Source organism: Rana temporaria, chromosome 13 (genome assembly GCF_905171775.1).
Source record: "Rana temporaria chromosome 13, aRanTem1.1, whole genome shotgun sequence".
Classification (NCBI taxonomy): domain Eukaryota; kingdom Metazoa; phylum Chordata; class Amphibia; order Anura; family Ranidae; genus Rana; species Rana temporaria.
Window position 1 is genome coordinate 29,775,598 of NC_053501.1, and position 14,954 is coordinate 29,790,551.

The window sequence follows — 14,954 nt, forward strand, 5'->3', positions numbered from 1 at the left end:
AAAGATTTTGCCGCCAAAGTTACGGCGGCGTAGCATATTAGGACCGGCGTAAGCCCGCCTAATTCAAATGTTAAAGCTGTGGGCGTGTTTTATGTATATTAAGTGTGACCCCACGTAAATGACGTTTCGATCGAACGGAGCATGTGCCGTCAGTGGACGTATCCCAGTGTGCATGCTCCAAATGATGTCGGCAAATTGTCAATGCTTCCGATGTGAATGTAAATTACGGCCAGCCCCATTCATTGACGAGTTACGCAAACGATGTAAAATTTGAAAAATTCGACGCGGTTCCGACGTCCATACTTAACATCTTTTTGGTGGTTTATCTTTACGCCTGAAAACCCCTTACGTAAACGGCGTATCTTTACTGCGACGGCCGGGCGTGCGTTCGTGAATAGGCATATCTAGCTGATTTACATATTCTAGGCGTAAATCAGCGTACACGCCCCTAGCGGCCAGCGTAAATATGCAGTTAAGATACGACGGTGTAGGAGTCTTACGCCGGCCGTATCTTAGCAACATTTAAGCGTATCTCAGTTTTGAGCATACGCTTAAAGTTGCGACGGCGCGGATTCGGACTTACGACGGCGTATCTACTGATACGCCCGTCGTAAGTCTACCTGAATCTGGCCCACTGTGTTTAAAACTTCTTTTGGGCTTTTACTACAGGAACCAGAAGGATCGCCACACCAAAAGTCTGAGAGTCCAAAGCAATGTTTTATTAAATGATCAGTAGAAGGAATGTCAATGCACCCTATGGGTTCTGACACTCTACTCTGCTCTACGCTCAACAGACTGTTAATGCCACGTACAGACGATCGGACATTCTGTCAACAAAGCTGTGGATTTTTTTCCGACGGATGTTCGCTCAACTTTGTCTTGCATACACACGGTCAAACAAATGTTGGAAATAACGAATGCCAAGAACACGGTCACGTACAACACGTACAACGGCACTATTAAAGGGAAGTTTAATACCAGTCGTGTTAGAAGTTTGGTGAGAGACGATTCGCGCTTTTCAGTCCGTTACAGCATGACGAATGTGCTATTTCCATTACGAACGCAAGTTTTACCAGACCGAGCGCTTCCGTCTCATACTTGATTCAGAGCATGCGTGGAATTTTGTGCGTTGTAGTTGTCTACACACGATCGGAATTTACGAGAACCAGATCTCAAATTTTTGTTGTCGGAAATGTCTGAAAATGTCCAATGGAGCCTACACACGGACGGAATTTCCAAAAACAAGCTCCCATCGAAAATTTCTTGTTGGAAAGTCTGAGCGTGTGTGCGGCATTAGTGGCAAAAATGTGTTTATGTAGTCCGTCCCCGAGTTATGAACAAGATGGGTCTGTAGGTTTGTTCTTCAAGTTGCATTTGTGTGTAACTTGGAACAGGTACATTTTTCAAGTGTAATGCCCCGTACACACCATCACTTTATGTGATGAAAAAAAACGACACTTTCTGTGAAGTAAAAAATGACGTTTTTGAAACTTCAATTTTCTAAGACGAAGTTGCCTACACACCATCGTTTTCTCACAATGATCTTGCAAAGTGAGGTTACGTTCCACCACGTTTTACCATTGAAGCTTGCTTCTGGGCATGCGTGGATGAAAAAACGTCTTAGAAAACGACGTTTTTTGCTACACACGGTCAATTTCTGTGAAGTAAAAAGTGCACTTTTGAAAAACGACACATAAAATTGAAGCATGCTTCAATTTTTTTCTGTCGTTTTTTACAAGACATAAAACGACGTTTTCCCCCACACACAGTCAATTAAAGTGACGTTTTTAAAAACGTCATTTTTTTTCATCACATAAAGTGATGGTGTGTACGCGGCATAAGTCCAGTCAAAAAATAATAGGAGTGAATTGTTATGATAAATCTCATCATCTCCAGAAGTTTTGGGCGCTTCTGCCCATGCAGTGTAGCCGGCAAGATGGCCGCCCTGCGGTTTCTAGCACCAGGGCGGAACACAAGCAACGAAGTGACGTCACACTGGCTCCGGTCATAAGAGTCATTTGTAACTCGAACGTTCATAACCCAGGGACTACCTGAATAATGTTTATCTATTAGGATTTTTTTTTGTTGAGTCCATCCACATTTAGAGATTGTACAATAACAATATACCTGATGAAGGGGCAATGTCCAAGCCCACAAGGTTCATTGGCTTCCGTTCCACTGTTCATTTCATAAAAATTTCTCTTTGGACTCTCATAGCTTTAGTGCGCCACTCGTTCTTCTGTTTCCTGTATAGCTGTATGTGTTTAAAGACCAAGGGCCAGATTCTTGTGGATCGCCGCATCTTTGCGGCGGCGTAACGTATCTCATTTACGTTACGCTGCCGCAAATTTTACGGGCAAGTGCTTGATTCACAAAGCACTTGCCTGTAAAGTTGCGGCGGCGTAGCGTAAATCCTCCGGCGCAGGCCCGCCTAATTCAAATGATCCGGGTAGGGGGCGTGGATCATTTAAATTAGGCGCCTTCCTGCGCCGAACGTACTGCGCATGCGCCATCCCTAAAATTTCCCGACGTGCATTGCGCTAAATGAGGTCATTGGTTTCGACGTTAACGTAAATGGCGTCCAGCGCCATTCACGGACGACTTACGCAAACGATGTAAATTTTCAAATTTCGACGCGGGAACGACGGCCATATTTAACATTGACTGTGCCTCATATACCCAGGGGCAACTTTACGCGTCGCAAATCTTATGTAAACGTCATAACTTCACTGCGTCGGATGGGCGTACATTCGGGAATTCGCGTATTTTGCTTATTTGCATACTCGATCGGGAAAACGACGTCGGCGACACCTAGCGGCGAAAAAAAAATTGCATTTAAGATCCGACAGCGTAAGAGCCTTACGCCTGTCTGGTCTAATGGTTATCTATGCGTAACTGATTCTATGAATCAGGCGCATAGATACGACGGGCGGACTCAGAGATACGACAGCGTATCAGGCGATACGCCGGCGTATCTCTTTTGAGAATCTGGCCCCAAATCTGTGTTTTCTAGTATTTGTGAGCAGCCTATCCAAAGCAAGTTTGCTTGATCAGCAAGATGGTCTTTGACAACACTGGATACCAATAATAGAATATCTAGCTCCTCTGTTTGCTTGTAGCTAGGTTTTTATTGCTGCCTTTGTCCCAGTTAGGGAAATTTGCCTTCTCTACACGTCCTGGTGACTATTTTGTATTTGGCTAAGGCTGGCCATACAGGAGTCATTTTCTTTTGTTTAACCCACTGGTTAAATGAAAGAAAATTGCTCATTTACCCATCCAGACACTTGAGGTGGCCAGTCCCTCTCGCTGAGCCATTGTATTTTGACAGCAGTGAGCTTGAGAGAAGATTTTCCAATAGACTGGACATCCATGGATCGAACCAACCAGCCTGCCCATACATAGATCGAAACTGTCTGGTCCCTGCCGAACCGGCCAGATTTCGATCCATGTATGACTGGCTTAACTGTCTTAATTCTAGCAATAAGCCAGAGGAACAAACTCGGTAGTATATAATGTGCTTTTACGTGAAAGTAAGCAAACTTTCACCCTAAAGGTCATGTGCTGCCCTGCCTCCTCCCCCTCCCTCTCTTACAGATTAACTTTTTTTTTTTTACACAGTAATTTATTTGTGCTGCGCCTCCATGTTTCTTGCCTGGGTGAGAATTTCTCCCTGGCCCCTGTGCAGATCTGCTGCCAGGCTTGGGTACTGAGGCTGCATTCACACCTGAGCGTAGCTTGTTTGGTCGTTTTTTTCCTGCGTTTTGTCGTTCGTATTCATGCGTATTTGCGCATTTGCATACAGCGTCGTCCGACGTTTTTGTACTTTGACGTGTTTTATTTTAGCCAATAGGATAAATTATCATTTTTTCATCACTTGTTGCTATGTTGGTAGATTTTATTTATCTTCTGCCTGGGTGAAATGTTCTATTGATTAAAGCGACAAAACGCCCGTAGCAAACGCTCGTTGTCGCGCTAGTCGCTTTAATCGAGCGTTTCCATTACTTTCTATTAGGGCTGTGCAAATTAACTTTTAATTAATCGATTAATCTTTAATTTTTTTGATCGATCAAAATCTTTTTGATCGAATAAAATTCTTTTGATTGATACTCGCCTCTCCGCCGGATTCTGGGCCTTCAGGGAGTTTCGTCGGAGATCCAGTAACATCACGGACATCGGCGGGGCTTGCCATGTCCATCTGAAGGGCTCCTTTGCTGTGCCTTCATATCTGCATGCCGGCGGGACCTTACTATCTGCCACATGCAAGGGCTGTTACACTTCCCTCTATCACTTCCCTCTATCAACCTGGGATTCTACAACCATCCACTGGGAGTTGTGATAGTTCCCTTCACATGCGACGGACTGATGTTAACCTCTCCTCATCTGGATTCAGCAGTGGTATCGTTGTACACATTTTTACACAGTATCATACTTAGCTACATGTTTTTATGACTGCTTTTGGTACCGTTTGGTATTACTCGCACCATTTTTACAGTTTATGTAGCTGCATCGATTTTATCTCCAGTGCAATATTTATTTGGTTACCTACTTGAAGACTATAAAAGTTTTAATGCTTTTCGCATCGAGCGCTGCCTTTGTGTGTTTTTTGTATCCTGCTATCCAAAGTAGTTGGATCTGTATGTGCGTTATAATTAATCGAAATTAGTCGATTAATCGATTAAAAAAAAAAAAAACGATTAATCGAACAGAAAAATTTTGATCAGTAACAGCCCTACTTTCTATGGGAAATACAAACGCTCAAAAACGCCCAAACTGCCCGATTCGTGTCAAAAAAGGGTCCGGAACTTGTTTGAGCTTCAGGCGTTCGGCGTCAGGCGTTTTGGAGTGGACATGTGAACCATATCCATTGAGAATAATGTATTTTTTCCCCCTCTAGCGTTTTGGAGCGTCGCGCTTCAGGCGACAAAACGCTCAGGTGTGAATGGGGTCTGAGAGACTCCTGCACCACATCTGCACATGTGCTGGGTTGCTCAGCCATCTGTCCACACGGGGGGGTTTCTTACGCGTGCATAAAGACTTCTGCCAGGGAAATACGAAGCCCTCCCTGACTTTATGCATGTATGGGAAAGGACCTGCACATGTGAAGATGTGACGATGGGCTCTCCTAGGACACCAAAGGATGAGCAGAGCCATGGGCACATCTGCGCAAGCACGATAATGGTGGCACCCAAGTGGGGACTAAAGTTCTGATTTAACAAGAATGATTACACATTACAGGAAAACAATACAAGACATACAGAGTGCTACAAATATGAATATATATACACGTGCGCAAGCTATCTATCCTTTTCTAGCAACTGAACATTGGTAATAGTTTTAATGTAATTGGAGTACACTAAAAGTCACTTTGTTTCCATTATAGCTGGTCCATGGTTTTCTTGGAAAGGGTATAGGGAAGGATTGAGTGATCACAGGAAAATATGTTCAGGATCTTGGCAGTGCTTTTCTCTTGTGTAGTAAAGCTTTAATATTGTCCCCGTGTATAGAGTTCTCCTTTCAGTTTTTGGCGTAAGCCTTTTATCTTAAAAGTTTCTAATTGTTAGCTCTTCCCATTTGGTCTTGGACACCATAGTGTAAGTGAGGGAAAATCCAAATGAGTTGTCCCTAGAACAGAAAAAGAGAGGGGACGCTTTTTCCATTGACGACTGGGAGGGGATTTTTTTTAAAACTTTGGAGCAATTTTTCTTACTTCCTGTTGTGTCTTTAGGACAGGAAGTAAAGAGAAATCTCCCAGTTTGACACAGATGGCGAAAAAACCTGATGGGGGTTTTAACCATTCCTTTCTCTGACTTTAAATAAAAACATAACTGAATTATGGAATATATTTTCTTATATCTGTCTGGAGTTGAACTTTAAACGTGTACACATATTTTAATTTGTAATTTGCTCTGAAGAATCATGGAATTAAATCATAAGCACCACAGGCAAGGGGAGGAACTCCTTTTTGCTCAAGCTTCCCATCTTTCAACATGATGGAATATCTCCAAGTGGGTGTTGAGTGAAGGATGAGAGGTATGACACATATGTCATTGTCGGTATAATGGATTCCCACACTTGCCAATGGCCAGATAGCTCATTGTTGAAGGTAATGGCTACATGCCATAAAGCAACATGATCATCAAATCTCTATTTTTTTATTTAAAAGAAATAAAAGATGAATTGCCCATTATTTTCTATCCACAACCGGGAAATTAAGTTGAATATATTTTGATGAAAAACGGCAGAAAGTCGGATCACTTTTCAAGAAAGTGCTTTACGGGGTTCTTGTTTTCATTCACTTTCTGTTCAATTGTATTTATTATATTGCAGCTTATCAATTCTTATGCCGCGTACACACGATAATTTTTCAGCATTAAAAAAAAACGACGTTGCCCACACACCATAGTTTTTTTTTAAATGCTCTAGCAAAGCGTGGTGACGTACAACACGTACGACGGCACTATAAAGGGGAAGTTCCATGCGGATGACGCCACCCTTGAGGCTGCTTTAGCTGATTCCGTGTTAGTAAAAGATGATTTGCGCTTTTCTGTCTGTTACAGCGTGATGAATGTGCTTACTCCATTATGAACAGTAGTTTTACTAGAACGAGCGCTCCCATCTCATAACTTGCTTCTGAGCATGCGCAGGTTTTTAATGTCGTTTTAGCCCACACACGATAATTTTTTACAACCCGAAAAACGACATAGTTTGAAACGTCATTAAAAAATGCAGCATGCTCGAAAAAAAATTTTGTCGTTTTTCAGAAGCCGAAAAATGATGATGTGAAGCCCACACACGATCATTTTAAATGACATTTTTTTAAAACTAATTTTTTTTCATGCCGAAAAATGATCGCGTGTACGCAGCAACAGATGTGATGGCTGTATTCAATTTTCGTTTTTAGACCAGATGAAAACTCTCTAGATTGTAAGCTCTAATGAGCAGGACCCTCTGATCCCTCCTGTATTGATTTGTATTGCAACTGTACTGTCTGCCCTCATGTTGTAAAGCAGGGGTCTCCAAACTGCGGCCCGAGGGCCAGATGTGGCCCTTTGCTAGCCTTTATCCGGCCCTTGGGGCACAATTCCTTCCACTGACATGAGCCACTATTCCTCCCATTGACAACAACCAATGGGCACTATATTATCCACTGATACCAATAATGGGATACTATTCCTCCTACTAATAGGGGGAATACTCCTCTTCCTATTGACCACCAACCCTGAGGCCATATTTGTTCTCACTGATGCCGGGTCTGTGAAATTTTCTTCCCTTGCTGGCCCCAATCCGGCCCTCCTAAAGTCTGAAGGGCAATAAAGTGGCCCTTAATTTGAAAAGTTTGGAGACCCCTGTTGTAAAGCACTGTGCAATCTGTTGACGCTATATACATCCTGTATAATGATGATGATAATAATAATGGAAACTGAATAATGCAGTCATTACATCTGATGATTGGTAACCTGCAATCAATTACAATTTTTTGTGTTTAAAAACATCTTTAAATGCCATCAAGTCCATGTTTGTTCATAACAAATAGAATGATTAGTCTTCTGTTAGGTCTGAATTTTTTGCTATTATCTATCCAAGAATTTATCTGGAGTGTGGCTGTGGTTGAGTGCTCAGTCCCCGGTGACCTCGCTCTGCCTATTCAGGGAGAATAACAATGTGTATGCCGATCCTTTAGTGTTGCTGAAGCATGCGACTGATGTTTCTTCTTGTGTACTCTGTCTTGACTGTGCTTCTTCTCTTTGCAGGATGTTTGAATGGTAGGAACTGAACCAAGCAACAAGATGAGCGTCACCTCGTGGTTCCTGGTGAGCAGCTCAGGCATGCGCCATCGACTGCCTCGGGAGATGATCTTCGTAGGCCGCGACGACTGCGAGCTTATGCTTCAGGTAAACCCAACTGTGGCTTGATGCTGTTTTGTTAGAAATGTCTGGTACCATTTTAGAGGCTTTCCATGTTCAGGTTTCCTAGATGTTCGATAAGTCCTTGGCCTAAAAATATCGAAATGCTCAGTCCAGTTACTGTTGACTATACTTCAGTTTTTGTGAAAGATAAAATGTCCCAGAGTGTCCTCGATCTGTAGCCCTTTCTAAAGGACACTAAACTCTGGTTAAAAAAAAAAACCTTCAAATTGGAAGGTTGCTAGGTTAGTTCTCCATGGTCCGACTATATGTTGGAATGTAGCCATCCTCTCTTGCTCTGTCCAAAGATGGTCTGTGGCAGTGGTTCTCAACCTGGGGGTCGAATGACGATTTGCCAGGGGTCACCGAATCCTAGGCTGTTCCTGAAGCCCGCACCTCTCTGGTGAGGTCAGTTGACTGGTGAGGAATGTGAAGTGGGAGGGGCTGGAGGAGACCCTATCTCCTGATTTCAGCATAGGCATACTTCCCAACCGTCCCGGATTTCACACAACTTCGTTTGGGGGGTATGCTCATTTGTTCCTCATTCTGAAGTTGAAAAGTTGGGAGGTATGCAAAGGAGTCACTGCTATGAGACGGCTCAGAGCTGGAGACACAGTGAAGCTGGAGGACACGGTCGGTAACACTACCTGTGATTCTCGAAGTGCCATTAAAAGTCCTCACTACGGTTCTCAGATCAGCAGATGACCTTGATCAAGAGCACCAAAGTTGGCTGATCAGAACCCCCCCAGCACTACCACTTATCCCACTCCCCCTCCTCACCCCCCACCAAGGAGTAAGAGAAGGAATAAAAATAGAGAATACATCGAAGGGAGAAGAAAAGGAGGGGGAGGAACAAAGAAAAAGGGAGAGAAAGAACAAGAAACGTGGCTAGGAGAGTTTAGGAGATATTTCTTGCACCTACAGGTAAGCCTTAAAGGGTCACTAAAGGAATTTTTTTTTTTTTAGCTAAACAGCTTCCTTTACCTTACTGCAGTCCTGGTTTCATGTCCTCATTGTTCGTTTTTGCTCTGATGTTGCTGTAATTCTTCTCTGTTCTGGACACTTCCTGGTTGTCTGTTTCCTGATGACCACAGTACTGGGAGATTCTAGTTTCATTTTCCAAACCATCACTGCTCTATGGCTCTGTCTAGCACAGAGGCAGGATAACATGCAAAAACGAAACTGTAGGTACATTATATGATTGATTTTTATCTATTTTTAATCAATTTTAAAAGGAATCCGTTAGCTATTATCAGGGGAGGACTGGCAGCCTTAGGCCTGGGGGGCAAGTTCAGTCAAGTGGCCATTGAACCGCCAAATCAGCTCACCATCTATGGCCCATCTGGTTTTTCAATGCAGCCTCACCAGTGCAGCCAACTCCAGTGCCCATCAATGCAGCCTGATCACTGGGGCAGGTTACATGGGGTGTATGGGGGGGGGGGTGGGGGGGTCAGCTATGGGTTTCAGGGTCTCACCCCAGTGATCTCAGCAGGTCCTTGCATGCCACAGCCTCCTGGGGGGGGGGGGGTAATGCTCCTGGCCCTGGGGTCAAGCTGCAGCCAGCACCCAGCCCTGCGTCCCGACTCCCTGGGACACCCTGCCTCTGCCTCTGCCTGCTTCCAAAAATCCAGTCTCCGGGAGTTGTAGTTTCTCCTGCGCTGCTCTGTTTTCCACCCACCGGGAGCTTGAGCGTGGACTACAACTCCCGGAATGCAACAGCTAGCGGTCGGCCGCCGTGGCCATGCCCCCGGCCCAACTTCCTAGACCAGAATAAAAAAAAATTATAGGGTGCAGCGCCTGCCGTCAATTTTGAACATAAGTCAGGGCGGCCCGGGAGGCAATTGCCACCCTGCCCCCTGGCCCAACCCTCCCCTGGCTATTATGTCTCTATACCCTGTAAACAGTCATTTCAGCAAAAAAAATGTTTTCCTTTACAACTCCTTTAATCTAGGCTTACCTGTAGGTGCAAGATGTGTGGTTGGGTTTACAACCACTTTAAACCACTCTCTTTACTCTGTATCACTCGATGTAAGTTTTTTACGAACGTTCTCACAAAAACCTTTGAAGATTAAATTAAAAAACTTTTCAACAAAAGTAAAGTCTTTTTTTTACTTTTTTTTTTATGCTGGAATTCTAAACCCTGCTAAACTTTACTAGAGTGGAAGGGACTCAAGTATTACCTAACCCAGGACTGCAGTGACTATATCTGGTCTCTCACAGTACACAGAACATGGACATGCAATTATTTTAGTAAATATAAACTGCTAAATACCTTTTCTCATCGGCAGTATAGACCGTCTTTCCCTAAAAATCAGCCCGGGTCTTATATTAATTTTGGAAACCAAAGACACCGTAGGGCTTATTTTCGGGGTAGAACTTGCCATTTTATGTGCTTTTTCCTCTCCCTCTTTCCCTCTCTGCCTGTCAGGAATCCCCAGTGTGAATATAGTAAAAGTACTTGTAAAATGCTAGCATCCTCTCTATTACAGTAGTATATAATGTAAAAGGTGTGTGTTTCTGTAATCCTAATTGTGTCAAATACCTGTGACCCGCCTGGGCGGTTATCCCCACTCCGAGCACTGCAGAGGGAGGGGGGCTTGAGATCCCCACTGACAGCTGGGAGAAGAGGAGAGCAGCGACGATCAGCTGAGCACTGAGCGGTGCTATAAGAAGGTATTTGACTTCATTAGATTACAGTAACACACCTTTTACATTATATAATACTGTAATAGAGAGGATGCTAGTAGTTTACAACCACTTTAAACTAGGGCTTGATTTTCGGGGTAGGGCTTATATTGCAGCCCTCCCCGAAAATCACAGTAGGTCTTTTTTTCAGGGTAGGTCTTACTTTCGGGGGAAACAAGGTAGCCGTCCTTGTGACTTCTATCAGTGTCTGGTCAAAGCCTGTAGGAGTATTTTTCATTCTGATCCGACTGTCCTATGAGGTTGCAGGACCCCTGACCCTCTGTCTGGACAGTGCTGATCACATGCACCTTCCCAGGGAAAAAAAAAATACACACCAAACTGAACATGTGCGCCCAAGGCTCCGTACTATCAGCAGATTGGGGACTGTGGAAGAACTGCCTTTTTTACACAACGCAGAGGATTAACCCCTTAGGTTCCACAGGGAGTATAGCAAGCATGCATTACTGCATGTACAGACTGATTTTACTGTTGTGGGTTTAGTAATGCTTTAAGGACAGCTTTTCTGTAATTTTCCTAAATTCCTGCAGCTAGAGCACTGTGCTAGATGGTGCCTAGATGGCGCTAGGTGTGCCTACTCACTTATAGGAATAGGGCCAGCATCTAAGCAACTCCAGCAGTAGGGTGACAACAGTGCAGGGATATCACTGCAGAAGGAGGAGCGTTGTCGCTCTATTAAAGGAAGGGCCTATTGAATCGTTCTACTGGCAGGATCAAAAGATCAAAAGATATTTACAAAATGTACTTACAAAAACATAGAGCCCAGTCTTGTTGGTATGGGCAGTCTACATGATTTGTTCTGCTTTAAAGTAAATCCCTATTAAGATAATTACTCCAACTTTATCCTCGCTGAAATGCCTATGTTCCTTTTCCTTGTGTATTTCCTGACATCTGGTTACCCGAGGCTGAGCAAGTCTGAGCTGGAGGAGTAAGCTTTGTTTTTCCATTGTGTATATATAAATGACGTTTATTTATTTGATGGGTGGAGGTGGGAAAATGTTATTCTTCCCTGTACATTTTTATAACCCTTATGATGCCAATGATTGACTGCTTTGTCCTGACAAGTGCTGGATTATCGGCATTTTGCCATCTGCTTATTTTAACACAAGCCCAAAAAAAAAAAAATTATAATTTTGGGGTCAAATGGTTCGACCGCACAAAAATGTGTCAATAGGTCCCGGTTGATATCTATCAATATCAACTTTTGCCTGTTTTTCGTTCATTTTTTTAACATGCATTTTCATGCATTTTCCTTGTTCTATTGGGAATCACAGGGCCAGATCCACAGAGAGAGTACGCCGGCGTATCTACTGATACGCCGGCGTAGCTACTGATACGCCGGCGTACTTTCAAATTTCCCGTGTCGTATCTTTAGTTTGATTCCTCAAACCAAGATACAACGGCATCTTGGTTCGATCCGACAGGAGTACGGCTTCGTACGCCTTCGGATCGTAGATGCAATACTTCGGCGTCCGCTGGGTGGAGTTCGCATAGTTTTCCGGGTCGGGTATGCAAATTAGCTATTTCCAACGATCCACGAACGTACGCGCGGCCGTCGCATTTTCTTACGTCGTCTCTAGTCGGCTTTTTCCGGCGTTTAGTTAAAGTTGATATTTTGCGGCGTATAGTTAGACTTGCCATGTTAAGTATGGCCGCCGTTCCCGCGTCGAAATTTTTTTTTCGTAAGTCGTCCGTGAATAGGGATGGACGTAATTCACGTCTAAGTTAAAAAAATTACGTTGTTGCGACGTCATTTAGCGCAATGCACGGCGGGAAATTTAGGGACGGCGCATGCGCAGTTCATTCGGCGCGGGACGCGATTCATTTAAATGATACACGCCCCCTACTCGCCGATTTGAATTACGCGCCGAGAGATGCACTACGCCGCCTGCCGTTTTTATGTTGTGTGTAGTGTGTATATATAATATATATATATATATATACACACTATATTACCAAAAGTATTGGGACGCCTGCCTTTACACACACATGAACTTTAATGACATCCCAGTCTTAGTCTGTAGGGTTCAATATTGAGTTGGCCCACCCTTTGCAGCTATAACAGCTTCAACTCTTCTGGGAAGACTGTCCACAAGGTTTAGGAGTGTCTATGACAGGGGTAGTGAATTAAAATTCAAGGATGTCCGACAACTAAAATAAAATGCTGTCCAAGGTCTGAATCACAAATCTGTGCCATGAAAGATTGTAGGCGTCTCCTTTCATTTTTTGGCTCAAGCCGCATTCTCTGGCCCTTTTTCTTACGGTTTCTTCCAACACTCTGGTCATACTCTGTAAATGTCCCCAATAGTGTTCCCCCTTACATCAGGTGCCCCCATCAGACTACCCCCATAAATCGGTTGCCACCATCAGAGTATCCCCTTATATTAGGTGTTCCCATCAGAGTGCCTCCTTGCATCAGGTATTTCCATCGGAGTGCCCACTTATTTCAGGTGTCCCTATCAGAGTGCCACCTAACGTTGTGTTCCCATCAGAGTGCCCCCTTACATCACGTGTCCTCATCAGATTTCCCCCTTAACATAAAATGTGCCCATCAGTATGCCTCTTATTTTAGGGCACTCTGATGGGTACATTTATGTTAAGGGTCATGCTGATGGGCACATTTTGTTGTGCCAATCAGAGTGCCCCTTAACATTAAATGTGCCGATCAGAGTGAACCTTAACATAAAATAAGGGCCAAGCTGATGGGCACATTTTATGTTAAGGGGAACTCTGATGGGGACAACAAAACGTGCCCATCTGCGTACCCCTTAACATAAAATCTGTCCATCAGAATGCCCCTTAACATTAAATGTGCACATCAGCATGACCCTTAACATAAAATAAGTAGCATGCTGATGGGCACATTTTATGTTAATTGGCACAACAAAATGTGCCCATCAGTGTGCCCCTTAAAATATGCCCATCAGCTATCACCTTAGGAAAAAATGTGCCCCACATACCTTGAGGGCAGGAGTCAGCAAAATTGGCAAGCTGCAGGGTGCGGAAGCTGAGGAGTGAGAGCCGGTAGCTGCGAGAAGCAGGGGGGATGGGGTGCACATGTGACGTCACGCCCGGTCCGTGCTCAAACCACAGGCCGCCATTTAATGACGGCTGGTCTAAAATAAATGTTTGACCATTCTTCCAGAAGCACATTTGTGGGTCAGGCACTGATATGGACAAGTAGGACTGGCTCGCAGTCTCCGTTCTAATTCATCCCAAAGGCATTCTATTAAGTTGATGTCAGGATTCTGTGCAGGCCAGTCAGGTTCCTCCACCCCAAACTCGCTCATCCATGTCTTTGCTTTGTGAACTGGTGCGCAAGCATTGTTGGAACAAGAAGGAGCCATCCCCAAACTGTTCCCACAAAGTTTGGAGCATGAAATTGTCTGCTAAAGGGCCAAGCGCAACCCCTGAAAAACAGACCCACGCCATAATTTCTCCTCCACCAAATGATTTGGACCAGTGCACAAAGCAAGGTCTAGATATATAGACAAAAAAAAAAGACAGAACGCTTCCTATAAACCTTATAACAGTTCTGTGATGAAATTGACTTGAGGAGTAGGGAGTTCAGGCAACATGGACTTTAGAATGTTCTACAGTAGACACACATTTCCCACTCTAGCAGAGACTAGACCATCTGATTTAGGGTATACCCAAAGGCCACTTTTTTCTGACCAATGTGATTGATTCGTACCGTGCCCTGGTCCGCTTGAAGAGGTGGCTTTGGGCACAGTTAAGTCAGATTCGGGTGATCACCAGGGGCGGACTCACCATTTGGTCACTCGGCACTGCCCGAGGGCCCCATGCCACTAGGGAGCCCCATCAGGGTTGCCAGCCTCAGTAAAACCAGGGACAGTATGTAAAAATGTTGTGTTTTTTTTACATCTGTCCCTGAAATGTCCCTTACCGACATCCTTTTGGTCTAAAAATCCCAAGATTATAGCTGCCCCGCCTCTCCAGTACCTTTTCAGTGTGTATTCTGTGTGTATGTATACTGTGTGGCCTCATAATCTATTGCCTGGGGGCCCCATAATATCCTCTTGCCTGGGGGCCCCATAATCTCCTCTTGCCTGGGGGCCCCATAATCTCCTCTTGCCTGGGGGCCCCATAATCTCTTCTTTTTGCCTGGGGCCCCTATAATCTCCTCTTGCCCGGGGGCCCCTATAATCTCCTCTTGCCCGGGGGCCCCTATAATCTCCTCTTGCCCGGGGGCCCCATAATCTCCTCTTGCCCGGGGGCCCCATAATCTCCTCTTGCCCGGGGGCCCCATAATCTCCTCTTGCCCGGGGGCCCCATAATCTCCTCTTGCCTGGGGGTCCCATAATCTCCTCTTGCCCGGGGGCCCCA

General features: G+C 44.5%; 1 protein-coding gene across 5 annotated transcripts in view; it reads left to right on the top strand.

Moving 5' to 3' along the window:
- Nucleotides 1–14,954, top strand: part of CEP170B (centrosomal protein 170B) — a 110,681-nt gene that overhangs the window by 25,343 nt on the left and 70,384 nt on the right. For all 5 annotated transcript variants that reach the window (XM_040332687.1, XM_040332688.1, XM_040332684.1 and 2 more), the window contains exon 2: nt 7,752–7,892. In XM_040332687.1, the coding sequence (XP_040188621.1) occupies nt 7,761–7,892 (132 nt within the window). In that variant the 5' untranslated portion in view covers nt 7,752–7,760. The remainder of the gene's footprint in view (nt 1–7,751; nt 7,893–14,954) is intronic.